Genomic DNA, 14,783 nt, shown 5'->3' on the forward strand with positions numbered 1-14,783 from the left:
GCCAATTGGGAAAAAAATGGCAATGCACACATGGTAATATTTTTAATTCCTTGATTTCGGGGATGTTCAGAGATATGAAATATTTATCTAAATATAGATTTAGTAAGAAGGAAAGAAATTATATATACAGTCAAGTTTGGTGGAAAAAATTTGAAGTTATGTTAATTAATTATTTATGGGTTTTTAATATTAATATTTGTAAAAAAAAATGGAGCCAATTGGGAAAAAATGACAATGCAGTATATGATAATATTTTTAACTCCTTGATTTCGAATATTCCTTGATTTCGAATATTCCTTGATTTGGGGATGTTTAGAGATATGATTAGTGGCCATTGGGGGTGCACTAAAATCTGCCAATCCCTAAATTATTTTTCTCTGATAAAGTGAAGAGCAGCTAGTGTGGAGAACTCCAATAAATTCTGCTTACCACTATGGAACTTAATTGCCTGTGCCATATGTATGAGCAAATGCATGTGCAGGAACAACTTAGAAATCATTATTGAAAATTTAATATAATTTGTAGAATAAAAGATGTCATAGGATCACAATGGTTTCTTCCCGCCATTTCCATCTTAGTGAGGAAAAATTATTGTTTAGTGGATATGGTATAAGAAAATTAATAAATTAATTTTTTTAATTTTAAAAAATATATTAAAATATTTTAATGTTTAAAAAAAATAATAATTAATTTTTTTTATTAATTTTAACCATTAAATATAATAAAATTTTTAAAATGTTTTTAATATAAAAAATAATTAATAAACTTTTTAAATATTTAAATATCAATTAATAAATTTTTTAAAATTATAAAAATTAAATAGTAAAATATTTAATAAATAAAATTAATAGAATGATTTATTAATAAATTTTTTAAAATATTAAAAATATTTTAATATACTTTTTAAAATTGAGTTTCTTCATAAAAATGAAGTAATAATTTTTCTTTCAAATAATGCTTAATATTTTGATTCAGTAATTAAAAAAATAAATTATAAAAAAATTATCTTTTATATTCAACTAATCACTAACATAACAACTATTCACTACTAAATAAGGTGAATAATCAGTTAATAGTTTAATAAAACGGTTAACATTACCAAAGAAAGGCTTAACCTAAACCCAATGTCCTTAATATAGACTCTTAACATCAAATCCTATCCATATGCTTATATGATTTTTCCTAACCTCATCCGTAAATGAATTAGAATCAATAATCATCCGTCCATAATAAGTGAGGCTACATTCAAAGTATCTAATTTGCATCCTAAAATTTTATTGAAAAATGGAAATTATCATGTGTAGGTATGGACTCACATTTAATTCTCTTAATTATGTTTCCAGAATCCAAAAACAAACTTCAAGGGAAGATCTTTGAATCATCTATATCTACTAGTGTTTCTACTAACTCTAATTTATTTGCATCCTTCTTTCTTATAACAATAGTATTTGCTTTTCTTTTCTGTAAATAATCCTACATAGAATTAATCCATGATAATAGGGTAAGAGTTCCAAAACACTATCTTTTATATTGTTTATGAAAATGTTTGATGTTTTAAAAGGTGGTGTTGAGAGTTACATGTGATATAAAATAGCTCGTTTAAATAAGTTCTAGGAAAGAAAAAAAAAAATCCACAAAAATGTTAGAAAATTTTTTTAGTGTTTATATTATAGAAAACTTTATTTTAAATATGAAATAATTTAGAGAGATATTTTGAAAATTTCAAATTAATTAAATAATATTCAAATTGTGGGAATGAAAGTGTATTATAAATCACAGACTTGTTTTCTTCTAACATATTTATTTTTTATTTATTCAAATTTTATCCCCAAATCCTATTCCTTTCTTTCTTATTATTTCTTCTTTTCTTTTTCTTACTTGCTTAATTCTCTAATTACAATTCTTATGGAAAATCACTCGCTTAATTCTCTAATTACAATTTTTATGGAAAATCACATAATTGTTGTTTGTACATCCATCTAACAATATGAATGGATTTGTAAACCTATCCTTGCGAGCTAGTTTTGAAGCGGAGTCGCATTATAGCTTTTCTACAAGCTCGGTGCCCTGCACCTCTCTAGAAGTATCTATCCAGTAATGAGGGGAAGTAGCGATTACGGACTGATGAAAAGAAATTACTGATTATGCATTAACAGCTAGAATATTTAATGGGAAAACAGGAAATGCAACATCAGCTTTATAACGCTAAGAACTACTCAGAAGGGTAAAATTCTGAACACAAGACAGTCTCGTAGTATATTGGCACAAGAATAAGCTATTACAGGATATGTCCTAAAATCTAGAGAGAAGAATTTTCACAATTTGTGTTTCTTTTACTACTTTGATAATGGAGCACTGTTGTCTAATTTCTGAATCTTTTTCTAAAATAATAAGCTCCACCATGGAAGAAAATTTGTATCATTAGTCAATTCTTAGTCTTAAGCAACATTGTTATAGAGTATGGGTATGCAAAGTACTGACCTTCTACCGTGGTAATCTTCTTCTTTTAGAAATGAGAATTTCCCCTTAATACACTTTCGGTTCAACTCTTAGGAAATCGTGAAAAGCAAGACTGCACATAAATTAGCCTCTCATCGCCATTTTAATTTGTTGGAAGTTAATAAATAATTAAATTGAAAATGGTACAAGTTTAGTAGCAGAGAAAGTACTTTTATGTGTGAATACCCCAAGTTTTGATAAAAGAGCATAGCTGCTCCTTTTCGGTTCTTTCCAGCTGCTACTTTTGTTCAAGGATTTTACAGAAGAGTTCCTTGTGTCTCAATTTGTTCTTTCGTCTCCCCGTTGGCATGTAAATGCAAGTAATATGTGTCAGTTGATCAAACAAAACTCGTACCTTTCCTCCAAAACCTCCTCCCAAGCGTATTGTTATTCAGAGCATTAAATAAAACAACAGAACCACACATTTCGATGATGCCAGTTACCTTGTCTATTAGCTAACTGATGATCGGATGTTGGGTTTGTGTAGATCTAAATTCCACCTATATGGATCAGGAAACTTGATATGGATCCAATAGGGTTCCGCATCAAAACTTCCATGAATCCTCTTCTTATGATGGTTCAAGAATATTGCCGCTGTGTCTAAATCAGGAGTAGGACCTTTTTCTTGTTTGACCTAGTAATATAAAATTTCAATTGAAAAACCTAATTAGGTATAAAGCCAAATGCAATTGCTAATTCTCTAATATTCAAATGATCATTTCACATACAACATTTTTCATTCTAGTTGAATTTATAAGGATGGATGTTCTCCTAACCTTCCTGAATGGACTTCTGAATGGTGTGATGGCATCCCATGTTCTTATCCTGAGATTAGAATGGATCCTACTTCATCTCCTGTAAATTTACACGAGGCAAAAACATATATATATAAGTTTCGTCATCATTATCTTAGCAATTGTATATACAATTGAAACATAGAATATAGGAAAGATAGAGGCAACTTACCAGAATTTCCAGGTGTCAACAAATTGGTCTCATTTACCTTCCAACCAACTTTCCATAAGGTTGTGTCTTAGCTCTCCCACGAGGATTTCCAATGGTATCTCATCACTAACAATGGTTGCCCACTGTTTCTCTACGGAAATATCCAGTGACGGAGACCCAACACAGAAAAGATTCACCAAACTCAATCAGATAGACTTCAGTGTTTCTCCTTGGAACAAACTGATTAAACTGGAGAGACTTACATATCCAGTTGGCTCTTGATGGTTCTGAATGCAGAGCAATGGAGGTCCTTTTAGTGCAGACCGAAAATATGAATTTATTCAATTGTCTTTCGTAGAATAATAAACTTATGGGAGGTTGGGCACTTCTCATCCAAAGCTCCAGAAGAGGTGCTGGATAATAGATTTCTCTATATTCATATGCACATAAATCATCAATAAGGAACAGAGGTGGCAGATCCATCAGGTTAACTACTTCAATAAGACATGATATCCCTGCATTCCTGCAAAATATGCAGTATGTTGTCCAAGGCTGCTTTTCTTTTCACTTTAATGTTTGTTTTGCAAGGGTAGATACATCCAACAATTGAAATTTTAAACAATGGTAGGCATGTTAGTATATTCTTAGCCTATCCAGTTGTCTCCTGACATATATGATAATCAAAAGATTCATTGCACAGGTTAGAAAAGTGAACCATGTTGGAGAGCAAGCACAAACCTTTCATTTTCTTCCTCTTCCAGAGGCAATATCAGAAGCATTTTGAAGCCATGACTGGTATATTTGACCTGGAATCATGGTTTCTTCATGATTCATTGTTCGAGTCACATGTCTTTTTTTTTGCCATTTATTGAGCCCTTGACCCCATAGATCCTGTTTCAACCCCTCTTTCAAGATCAGATAAACTTTTATTGTCTTTTGTTAAGCTAACATGATCATACATAAGAGCTTCTTTAATTAAATTACTTTACCTGTCTGCTTGCCTTGCATTCATCAGATGGTTGATCGACTTATTTTTCTAGATAGCCTTCAATTTCAACAGCTGCAGAAGGCAATATTAATGTTAATATATGTACACAGCTAGACGTTTTCTTAGTGAAAGTTCACCAAGTGTTCGTTTAGACTAAATGCTAGAATGACCACATAATATTTCGGTTCATTAAAATGAAGAAGGAATATGATCAAATTGTTCTGTAGTTATTAATATACACCACTGTATGTCATCATCAAATGGAAAACCCTTATATGATTCAGTAGTAAAGGAATTCACTACAAACATTTAAGAATCTCATTTTTGGAAAAAACAAAAACATTAACAGAAGTTTCACATGCCGTTCCAGGAAAGACAAATAAATAGATAAAACATATAATGGATTTTTTTTTAGATTGCAATATATAATGGAAATTGGTGAAAGAAAAAAAAGGCTGCATAAGCTAATTGCATAATCCTGTTGGAAAGCTAATTGCATAACCCTGTTGGAAAAGAAAAAAAAATGTAAAAGATTGTTTTGAAAAGCAAGAGGCAACCTGGATAAAGTATGCACCCTTCTTATAGAAGTCCTTTCTATAACATGAAGATAAAAGAGAGAGAAACAAAAAAAAAAAGCCATCTTGAGATGCGCACATATCATGTTACTGACATCTGGGAGCTTCATTCTGTCGGAGTTAGGAGGGTACGAGAGTAGGTTGGATCTTCATATGATCTCCAGAAGTGAAGTTTGGTTGTCTCCTCAAAGCTATCATAGATAATGACACAAATCAACACGTTCAAACAATTTGATGTTCTTGGCATTAGCTGAGAGAACAACACTGGTTAGCTTAAGGGAAAAGTTGCAAACGGATAAATTCCCTAGATAATACTTGTTTTCTGCGAAGGATTTTTTTGTTTAACATAATAGTTTAGAATAACATGTAGAAAGCGAAATTTATGTTTATATTAATTTAACAATTGCAAAATGGGCTGCTCTTTGGAAACTAATTATGGCGTTTGTATCTGTCCCTTGGTTATCGGGCAAGTTGCAGACTCCTTCATGCGAACAAATCACACCAATTAATAAAAAACGAAACGGTCAAACACGTGTCATTTCACATTGCCACCCTTGCTTGCGGTGCATACAATGCTCTCTCCATTCTTTGGAGACAGAACGCTAAGGCCTGCATCGGTCCTTAACACCTTCTGGTCTTAAATCGTGTAGAAATAAACAATTTCTCTCAAATGATTACGACATAGCTGGCTGGTTTAGTGAATCAGTGTGCTAAAATACGCTGATTCAAGGAGAGGAGAGGAGAAGAGAAGAAAGACGGTGACCTCTTTAGGAGGAACAGTAGGATGTGGAGTCAGCGGACACCATATAATTTAAAATTAGCTGTGCGAAGGAAATTGTGAATTTAAAAACAAAAAGCCAAAAAGAAAACCGAGGAATGGTTTCGTCTTCTTCTTGATGTAGAAATTCGTGCAATTACCCAGCTAATGGATTGCATCATCTGCAAATAAACACACAGTAGAGACTGTTAACCTAGATGATACTGAAAATTGCAATTTAGCTTCAACAAATGTGAGATAAAAGGGACTGAAGATCACCATAGAGGAGTTTCACTTTCCGTTCATAAGCGATAACAATTTCACCTGAGAAGAGAAAAGAAAACATTCTAGTCAGTGATCTCCAATCAGAAATCCATTACAAAATAGATTGTAAAAAAGGATATTAGAATGCCAGAGAGCCTAAGCGCCATTGGTACACAGGGATTCAAAATCTGTTCATTGTAAACAAACATGGAAACATTATACTCATTGCCAGAGATTGGACACAATTTGAATATAATTTAAACCAAAAAAGAAGGAAAAAAATCAGCAAAGGAATGACCAGATTGGAATAATGTCGAGCACGTTAATTTCTTCTTTATTTTGCTTGATTCGTCGCAACCATCCTTAACACAGCTAGAGAGTCAATAAATTGAATAAGCTTTCCATGTACTCTAGCTACCAAAACAGGAAAAAGAAAATTCACAAAGGAAATACTCCAAAATCACTAAAACACTATCGACACCAATAGAAATTTCGATTCACTATTAAATAATATATTTATCTTGAAAACACAACTAAAATGAACTAAAACTACTATTCACAATCAGAGTTAGAATTCAAAACGCCATAAAGCAAGAAACCATGCAAGTTTGTTCACATTTACCAGTAGGAATTGAAGAGAAGAGCAAATAGAAGGTTTGCAGATCTGGCCGAGAGGTGCTCTGCGAGCTAGAAGCTGGTGAAAGTAGAACATCTTTGATAGCTCTATTTTTTTCACAGTACAACACAGAACGAAGCCGAGACAATGGCGAAAGAAACGGATAATGGCTTCGATTGAAGAACAAGCAGAGATGAATTGATTTTAGAGAGAGCCAGAAATCACATGCCAAACGAATGACAGAAGTTTGATTCTATTTAAAAACAACTACACTCACCCGCCACGCCAGAGAGTACGGGGGAATGCTTTGGGTGATAATGTCACCTCGGAAACAACAAAATTTTGGTTAAACCTATTACGTGGGAAAGAATATTAAAGACGCGAGTAATATTAACAGTCTGCCTTGTCAGCATCAACAAAAATGATTCTATTAGGCAGAACCCATGGCAACGATGTGGAGTTTGCTCTTTCAGCTTTTGGGTCCCACAATATCAGCTGCTCGCTGTTTTTTATTTTTCATTTTTGTCTTCTTCGGTAGGAAAATAAAAATTAGAAAATTGGTAGCAAACAAAAGGAACTACATTCTCAATTGGGTCATAGTTCGGTTTTTATTTTGAATTTAAATAGTAATCTGTTAGGTTTTGAAGCAAAATTAAAATAAAATCAACATCAATTCCATTAAGTTGTTTTATTTTTCTTTAAATCAAATTAAAATTTGCTGTTTCGTCTGGACTAAAAGCCAAGTCATTTTTGTTGCATGAAATTGTTGAATTGAAATCAATATTTAAAAATTTTAGAATATGGCCTTAAATCTCTAATTTCATATTTCACGTTTACCTTAAATTGACCACCATGTATTACATTGTTTATTTAAATTGAGTAATAATTTTTTATGATACAATATTTAAATTTATCATGTACTTTTCTTAATCTTTCTCCAAATATATATATATATATATATATATATATATATATATATATATATATATATATATATATATATATATATATATATATATATAATGTTATTTATTATAAAACTGATAAAATAAAATAAGATTGGGTTTAATTTTTAAAATTCAATAAATGCTCACCCGAAAGCATTTTACATATCAGTACATTTGACTAAAATTATTATTTATAAAATATTGTTTACTATAAAATTGACGAAATAAATTTTTATAAACCAATAAATCAATAAGTTGAGTTATTTTTAAGTATATTTGATGGAGAGTATATATTTAAATCCGGTTCATAATTTTAATTTTTAATTAATTAAGTATATTTGATGGAGAGTATATATTTTTAATTAATAATTTTAATTTTAAAATTAATATTTCCATAAAATATTTATAATATAATTTTAAATGAAAACATATAAAAATTTATAAATATTATTATAAAACATATATTTTAATTAAATTAATTATTTATATAAATAAATTTAGATAATGATTATTCAATATGAAAAATCCAAATCCAAGCAAGCCTACCATGAATTTAAATCAAAACCATTTCAAATCTAATTATATATTTTATTCAAATTCATTATAATAAAATTCCATCAGACTAGATATTCAAAAATACTTTATCCATTTAACAGCCTTATTTAAGACACTTAGCTATCAATTGTATTAAAAAAGATAAAAATAATTAGGAAATATATTTTTTTAACTTGTAAAAAAATTAATTATTATGTAATTATACTTTAAGTCTTAATACATTAGGAACAAAGACAACCCAAACGCCGTCCCCACGATTAAAGTGTCGTTTTTGCATCTTCCATAGGTGACGACAAGTTTCCAAATTGGCACCCATGCATGAGCCCCACAGAATCACGTGCATGCATCGTCTCAAACACTAATATCTTTCCTCTTCATTAATCATCACAACATACAGGCCATTTCCCCATTTCTGACTTCTCTATCTCCATTAATGGAGAGGCCGCTCATCGAAGTATCAGACTCAGAGGTTCGTCTACACTTTATGCTCAATTCCAAATGCCGAGCCAACGTCCGCCTCAGGTCTCTCTCCGCCACTACCCCAATAGCATTCAAGGTCCAAACTTCATCGCCGCACAAGTTCCTGGTTAATCCACCAACAGGGCTTATCCCTCCTTCATCCTCTACCATCTTTCAAATCATACTCAGACCACAAACCCATCTCCCATCCTCTTTCCCTCGTTCTCCCTCCGACCGTTTCCTCATCAAAACGGCACCGTTTCCTCCCAATTCATCCGATTTGACTAACCCCGATTCTCTCAACTCATGGTTCTCTTCCCTTCCTCTCTGGTCAACTCAAGATTTTAAGCTCAAGGTAGCCTTCGTCGGTCCGTTTCTTCTCCGGCATGCTGTCAGCTGTGGGGATGTTAACTCTGTGAAGAATATAATAAAGAGGCAGAGGTCGATACTTTCTGAGTTGTCACCGAGAGAGGCTGAGTCGCTCCTTCGAGTTGCTACTGAGTTGGCTGACCCTGAGGGTATGGTGAACTTACTGCTTGAAGCTGGGTTGAAGATTGACGCACGGGCTAAAGCGGATGATGTGGGCTTTCATCAAATGGACGCAAAGTGGCAATCCAAGGGCTGGAGCGAGCTGCACGTGGCAATAGCATTTGATCGGACGGACGAAGTTTTGGATTCATTGGATAGTTTTGGGCCATTGGATTTGAGAGATAAAGAAGGCAGGACACCGTTGCATTTGGCGGCAGGCAGAGGGAATATCAAGTGCGCTAGGGTGCTGGTGGAATCCGGTGCAGATAAGGATGCTAAGAGCAAAGATGGCAGGACTGCTCTGTATAGAGCAGCTGCAAATGGTGACCATAAGATGGTTGAGATGCTAATTGAGATGGGTTCTGACCCCACAATCGCAGATAATCATGGCCGTTCAGCTTTTGAAGTTGCTCGGGACAAGGGACATGTAAGTATAGTCACAAAGTAAAGAATCCAGCTTGAAATAATTCTTGTTCTTCAGTCTACATTATTAAGAACCTTTCTTTATTGACGACGACGCAGGAGGAGATTCTGGGGACTCTGGAACGTGGAGAAGTAGTGCTAATGGCGGCCAGGCGAGGGAACTTGGAACACCTTGAATCATTACTAAAGAAAGGTGCAAACAAAAACTATAAAGATCAATATGGCTTCACAGCCTTGCATGCAGCAGCTATCAAAGGGCACAAAGATATAGTATCAATGCTACTTGAATTTGGTGTAGATTTGGAATGCCAGGACAATGAAGGTCATTCCTCCCTGCATTTGGCCGTGGAAGGTGGCAGTTTAGAGACAGTTGAGGTGTTGGTCAGCAGAGGAGCTAATGTTAATGCAATGAGTAACCGAGGTGCTACTCCACTCTACGTGGCTAGAACACTTGGCTACACTGACATTTCACAGTTTCTTGTAAGCAGGGGAGCCTCCTTGCCTTCTCCTCCTCCCTCTTCTTTGCCTTCCTCTTTACAATCCATCCAACATGATAAAGTTCTCTAGCATTCTATACAAGGCCTATAATATGCAAATTCTCATCAATAGATGACTAACCTTATAAAGGCATTGGATTTTGTAGTGAAAATTAGTCCTCGTATGATCTGCAGATGTATTTTTTGTTTCACAGGCAATTTGCATAGTCTGGTGTAATTGAGAAATTATGAGTCATGCATTTGAATTTTGAAAGGTGTTCAATGAATTCCTAATGCTGAATGGTCAGCCAAGTACACATGCAGAATGAATTTGTGCAATTGCAGAATTCCACACCATAAACAGAAAGATCCTAACTGTTTCTACTTCACACTATATTTCTCTAAAAGTACAAATTAGCTGTTTTAAGAGACATTGTAGTGTGCTTGGTAAGGCATGCATAATTTATGACTCCATCTAGTGCATTTATATGCATAACAAAGAGCCTGAAATAACAGATCAAACACCTAAGAAAGCATTCTCTTGCTTCGAAAATGAAGACAGTTCTCATTCTTCTCTGCTTACTTCTCTTCACTCTGCTCACACTAGTCTCTCCCTCTGCCGCTCTCAACTTGCAAGAATTCCAAGAATTCTTTGAAGTCACCCCTCCTCTACCATCTGATCATTGGACACCATCATGCACCCATCCAATTATCCAACACAGCTTCACCAACAACACAAACACCACGAACTATCTCTTTTCCACTCCTTACTCTCCCCCCTCGGATTGCTCCTCTCCATGGACATATATTGTCCTCAGTTTCAATGCTGGATGCAGCAACGACACTTCTTATCGCATATCTGGGTTATGGCTTGGTGGCGTAGAGCTGCTTCGCACCATCACACCCAAGCTGACCACCGACAAATCAAGAAACTCGTGGACAGTCAAGAAGGACATCACTAGGTACTCCTCTCTTCTTGCAAAAGAAGACCTTAATCTCACAATGATTCTCCAAAGTATTGTTGACAATGTCTCCACTGGTGTTTACAATGTCAGTGTGACTGTCTTATTCTACAAAAATAGCTCCATTACTGTTTCATTAAACAGGAATGATCTGAGCCTTCCAATTTTAGCAGAAAAAGAAGCAAATGGAGATGGGGATAGTGTGCTGGAAGGTGTGTTGAGTTTCTATGATACTCCTGCTGACTTGATTATTCCAATTTCTGATGATGGAGACACTGGGTTTTGGTACAGAATAAAAAATGAAATAGACTTGCCTTCAAAGCAAATCCTAGTTCCGTGTAACACCCACCGTGCTGTTCTGGAACTTTATGTTTCATTTCATGGAAATGATGAGTCTTGGTACTCAAATCCACCAAGTTCCTACCTGAGAATGAACAATATATCTTTGCAAGGCAATGGTGCTTATAGAGAGGTATTTGTTACAATAGATGGGGCTAGTGTAGGCTCAGAGTTGCCATTCCCAGTTGTGTTGACATCTGAGTTTAATTCTTTGTTTTGGAAACCAGTTGTTTCTATTGGTGCTTTTAATCTCCCTTCTTATGATTTTGAGGTGACACCTTTTCTAGAGAAGGTTTTGGATGGTCAGGTTCATGAATTTGGGGTTGGAATAGGCAATGTTATTCCATATTGGCTTGTCGATGCAAATTTGCATATCTGGTTAGATAAAGGCTCATCCTCTGTCACTGCAGGAACTGTGGTTGCTCATAATCCTTCTCTTGCTTTGAAAAGCCGGAAAGAATTTAAGCGGCTTGATGGGTCATTTGAGGTAAAAGGGAAGGGAGGGAGTGAATCCAAGGGATGGGTTATATCAACTGCAGGGAACCTAACTACTCTTATTCTGCAGGAGTTCAGGTTCCAGAGCTTTATACAATTCCAAAAAAATGCAACTAAAAAATTTGTTAAATTGAAAATCAAGGTAAACAAGGAAATTCAGGTGTTAAATGACAGGGGAGAGTTGCTTAAACGAGTTATTGTTAAAAGGAAGTATCCTCTGAACATGATCACTACAACAATACCAGGAAGAATTGTTGCAAATGTTTCTCATGCTTTTCTGGAGACATGGTCTAATGGCAATAACATGTCAAGGACTATTGACAATCTCCAGAAAACCAATGGATGGATGCCGATTGTGGAGCAGCAAGCTAGTTTTCCTGGTGAATCAAACACTAATCAGAGGTTGATTTATAGGGATATATCCATTTGCTACTCCAGGACTATTGCAGTTACTCATGGCATACTCTCTGCAGATGATTTAAGCTATGGTTGCATCTCTAGTTCCTAATTTATCTTTGCCCATGAGTCTCCCACCATTAATACTATGTCCCCATCCATTGTTGCCAAGAATTAGTAGTTTCTAGAGCTATCTGCACGAAAGGAAACTGATGTTTCTGCAGGATTATCTTTATTCTACTTACTATCTAAATGTTTGTACTGAGTTGGCAATCATATGACTGTTTGCTTATGTCCACATCCCCATTTGATTTTAGAGTTTATAAATGAGGGAGGAGAGACTGGAACTTGCAACCTTATCCAAATTGAGAGGATTCAGCCACCATTGCTAACCCTGCAGGTGCAATCCTTCATTTGAAATAAGAACAGAAACCCAGAAAGCAAACAGGTTTTCGGTTCCCTTCTGTTAATTCTAGAGAAAATTTTATATGATATTTAAGATTCTTGGAACCATCTTCTTTTTCTAACGGATATAACTAACAAGCAACTACCTGGTTCTGCTCCAGTTTCTTCAGTGCCCAGCACGAGAACTGAAAATGGAAAGAACTTGTTTTCTGCTTCTCCTCCTCAGAGCCATTGCTTTTCCGCTTTCACTATCAACATCTCCAGACCATGTCTTCATGCAATCATCAGCGACATCCAGATCCACTTTCTCCAAACCCAAGTACAGAGAATTTTTTTGAACTAATTCATCCTTTACCATCTGATCATTTGACCCCATCATGCGTTCTCCACATTGTTCAGCACACCTTCGCCAAAACCGTCAACCGTCCTCCCTACTCCACCCCTTACTCTCCACTCTCGGCTGCTCTCCTCCTTGGCTCCACCTCACTCTCGAGTTTCGCTTCAAATCCCGCGGCGGCGACAAGTATGATCGCATCTGTGGCTTGTGGCTCGGCGGAGCTGAAGTCCTCCGCACCATCACCGCCGAGCCGACGGATTCTGGAATCACCTGGACAGTTAAAAAGGATATTACTCGTTACTCCTCTCTTCTCGCGAAGAGGAACATTCACTATCAAGCTCGAAAACGTCGTTAATAACGTCTATAACGGCGTTTACCATGTCGACATCACCCTATTCTTTTACAAGGATTTAGAGCGAACGATGTACATGAATCGAGGGTGCTCACATAAGCAATTTCCTTCAAAAACAAGGCCTAATGGGAGGATTTAGAGCGAAAGATGTACATGAATCGCCGGCTGATTTGATAATTCCGATTTCTTCATTTCGTAACAGTAAAGGCTATTGGTTTATAATCAAAGGGGATTCCGATGTTCATTTCAGGAAATTGAGATTTCCGGCCAACTCATGCAGAGCCGTTTTTGAATTGTACGTGTCGTTTCACGAAAACGACGAATTTTGGTACTCTAATCCATCGATTACCTACATTAGAATGAACAATTTGACTACATTGCGCGGTAATGGAGCATTTAGAGAAGTTTTCGTGACAATTGATGGGAAGTTTGTGGCCTCAGAAGTTCCATTCCGGTCATTTTCTCCAGTGGGATTAATCCATTGTCTTGGAAACCTGCAGTGGCTATTGGTGCATTTGATCTTCCCACTTATGACTTCGATTTGACGCCATTTTTAGGGTTTCTTTTGGATGGGAAGGATCATGTGATCGGAGTTGGTATTAGTGATGGCAATTCTTATTGGCTCATCGATGCTAATTTGCATCTTTGGTTGGATTCTGGAGCAGCTACTGTAGAAGCTAAATCAGTGGTTTATCAGAATTCTGGTTCCTCCATTAAAAAGACAAGAAGAGTTTAGAAATCTTCATGGGTCATTTACAATCAAGGGAACAAGAAGAACACTGCTAGTGGGGTGGATCAAATCAAGTCAAGGAAACTTTACTACTTCAGTTATGCATCAGTTTAAGTTCAGAAGCTCAATAAGGTATGGAAGAAATGGAAACTATAAGAACGCTGAACAGCATATGAAATCTGCTGGAGAGATCAGAGTGATGAATGATATGGGCATATTGCTTAATCGTCTAACTATTAAAAGAAGTTATCCTCTCAAAGTGATCACTACTTTGACTGCAGGATTCGAACCTGCAATCGCATTTTCGTTAGAGCAGCTCATTACTCGTAGAATATTAAATTTTGGATTTCATATATTTTGAAATAGGAAAATTTAAAAAAAAAAACACAAAATGACAAATAAAAAATTAAAAACGCCCACCGTGGGGCTTGAACCCACGACCACAAGGTTAAGAGCCTTGCGCTCTACCGACTGAGCTAGACGGGCTTGTTGAAAGATTAGTCAATTACATTTTGATCTTTATTCATGATGTTTGAATTAATAGAAAATGAGATAGGAAATAAAATATAAATAAAAAAAAAGAGAAAACATTTCATCTGTTTAAAAAGAGAAAAGAAAGAGGGAGGAAAATAACTCACGAAAATATTATGTGAAATTTATGGATGATTTGCTTAGACCAGAAGGAAAATTTTTTTAAAAAAAAAAAAAAAAGAGAAAGAAGGGAATTACAGAATT

General features: G+C 35.2%; 2 protein-coding genes, 1 long non-coding RNA gene, 1 other non-coding gene and 1 pseudogene across 7 annotated transcripts; 3 read left to right on the forward strand and 2 right to left on the reverse strand.

The window, feature by feature from the left end:
- Nucleotides 1-1,833: 1,833 nt before the first annotated feature.
- LOC110618545 lies at nucleotides 1,834-6,859 on the reverse strand. 4 transcript variants are annotated; one of them, XR_006351203.1, is made up of 10 exons: nucleotides 6,651-6,859; nucleotides 6,044-6,088; nucleotides 5,087-5,946; nucleotides 4,434-4,504; nucleotides 4,183-4,335; nucleotides 3,708-3,874; nucleotides 3,466-3,595; nucleotides 3,276-3,354; nucleotides 2,670-3,133; nucleotides 1,834-2,572 (listed from the first exon to the last, which is right to left on the reverse strand). It is a non-coding gene; the product is annotated as an uncharacterized LOC110618545 (long non-coding RNA). The 4 variants fall into 4 exon arrangements; XR_006351202.1 differs by having other exon boundaries at nucleotides 3,708-3,967; XR_006351204.1 differs by having other exon boundaries at nucleotides 3,708-4,335; nucleotides 5,103-5,946.
- Nucleotides 6,860-8,517: 1,658 nt separating this feature from the next.
- Nucleotides 8,518-10,315, forward strand: LOC110619083 (protein VAPYRIN). The gene is made up of 2 exons (XM_021762339.2): nucleotides 8,518-9,560; nucleotides 9,656-10,315. Exons 1-2 carry the CDS (start codon nucleotides 8,580-8,582, stop codon nucleotides 10,121-10,123), a joined length of 1,449 nt encoding a protein of 482 aa, XP_021618031.2. The 5' UTR covers nucleotides 8,518-8,579; the 3' UTR covers nucleotides 10,124-10,315.
- A 136-nt stretch (nucleotides 10,316-10,451) lies between these two features.
- LOC110618877 (peptide-N4-(N-acetyl-beta-glucosaminyl)asparagine amidase A-like) lies at nucleotides 10,452-12,714 on the forward strand. The gene has a single exon (XM_043958231.1). The coding sequence runs from the start codon at nucleotides 10,585-10,587 to the stop codon at nucleotides 12,334-12,336; it is 1,752 nt and encodes a 583-aa protein (XP_043814166.1). The 5' UTR covers nucleotides 10,452-10,584; the 3' UTR covers nucleotides 12,337-12,714.
- A 102-nt stretch (nucleotides 12,715-12,816) lies between these two features.
- LOC110619085 lies at nucleotides 12,817-14,467 on the forward strand (annotated as a pseudogene).
- On the reverse strand, nucleotides 14,462-14,534 carry TRNAK-CUU. Its single transcript has one exon. It is a non-coding gene; the product is annotated as a tRNA-Lys (tRNA).
- Between the last annotated feature and the right edge of the window lie 249 nt (nucleotides 14,535-14,783).

The sequence above is a fragment of the Manihot esculenta genome, chromosome 7, assembly GCF_001659605.2.
Source record: "Manihot esculenta cultivar AM560-2 chromosome 7, M.esculenta_v8, whole genome shotgun sequence".
NCBI classification, from domain to species: Eukaryota; Viridiplantae; Streptophyta; class Magnoliopsida; order Malpighiales; family Euphorbiaceae; genus Manihot; species Manihot esculenta.

Excerpts from the sequence above, each read along its gene's own strand:
- LOC110618877 (XM_043958231.1), top strand. The coding sequence starts at position 10,585 with ATGAAGACAGTTCTCATTCTTCTCTGCTTACTTCTCTTCACTCTGCTC.
- LOC110619083 (XM_021762339.2), top strand. The coding sequence starts at position 8,580 with ATGGAGAGGCCGCTCATCGAAGTATCAGACTCAGAGGTTCGTCTACAC. Across the intron at positions 9,561-9,655 it reads TTGCTCGGGACAAGGGACAT|GAGGAGATTCTGGGGACTCT; the intron begins GTAAGTATAGTC and ends ACGACGACGCAG.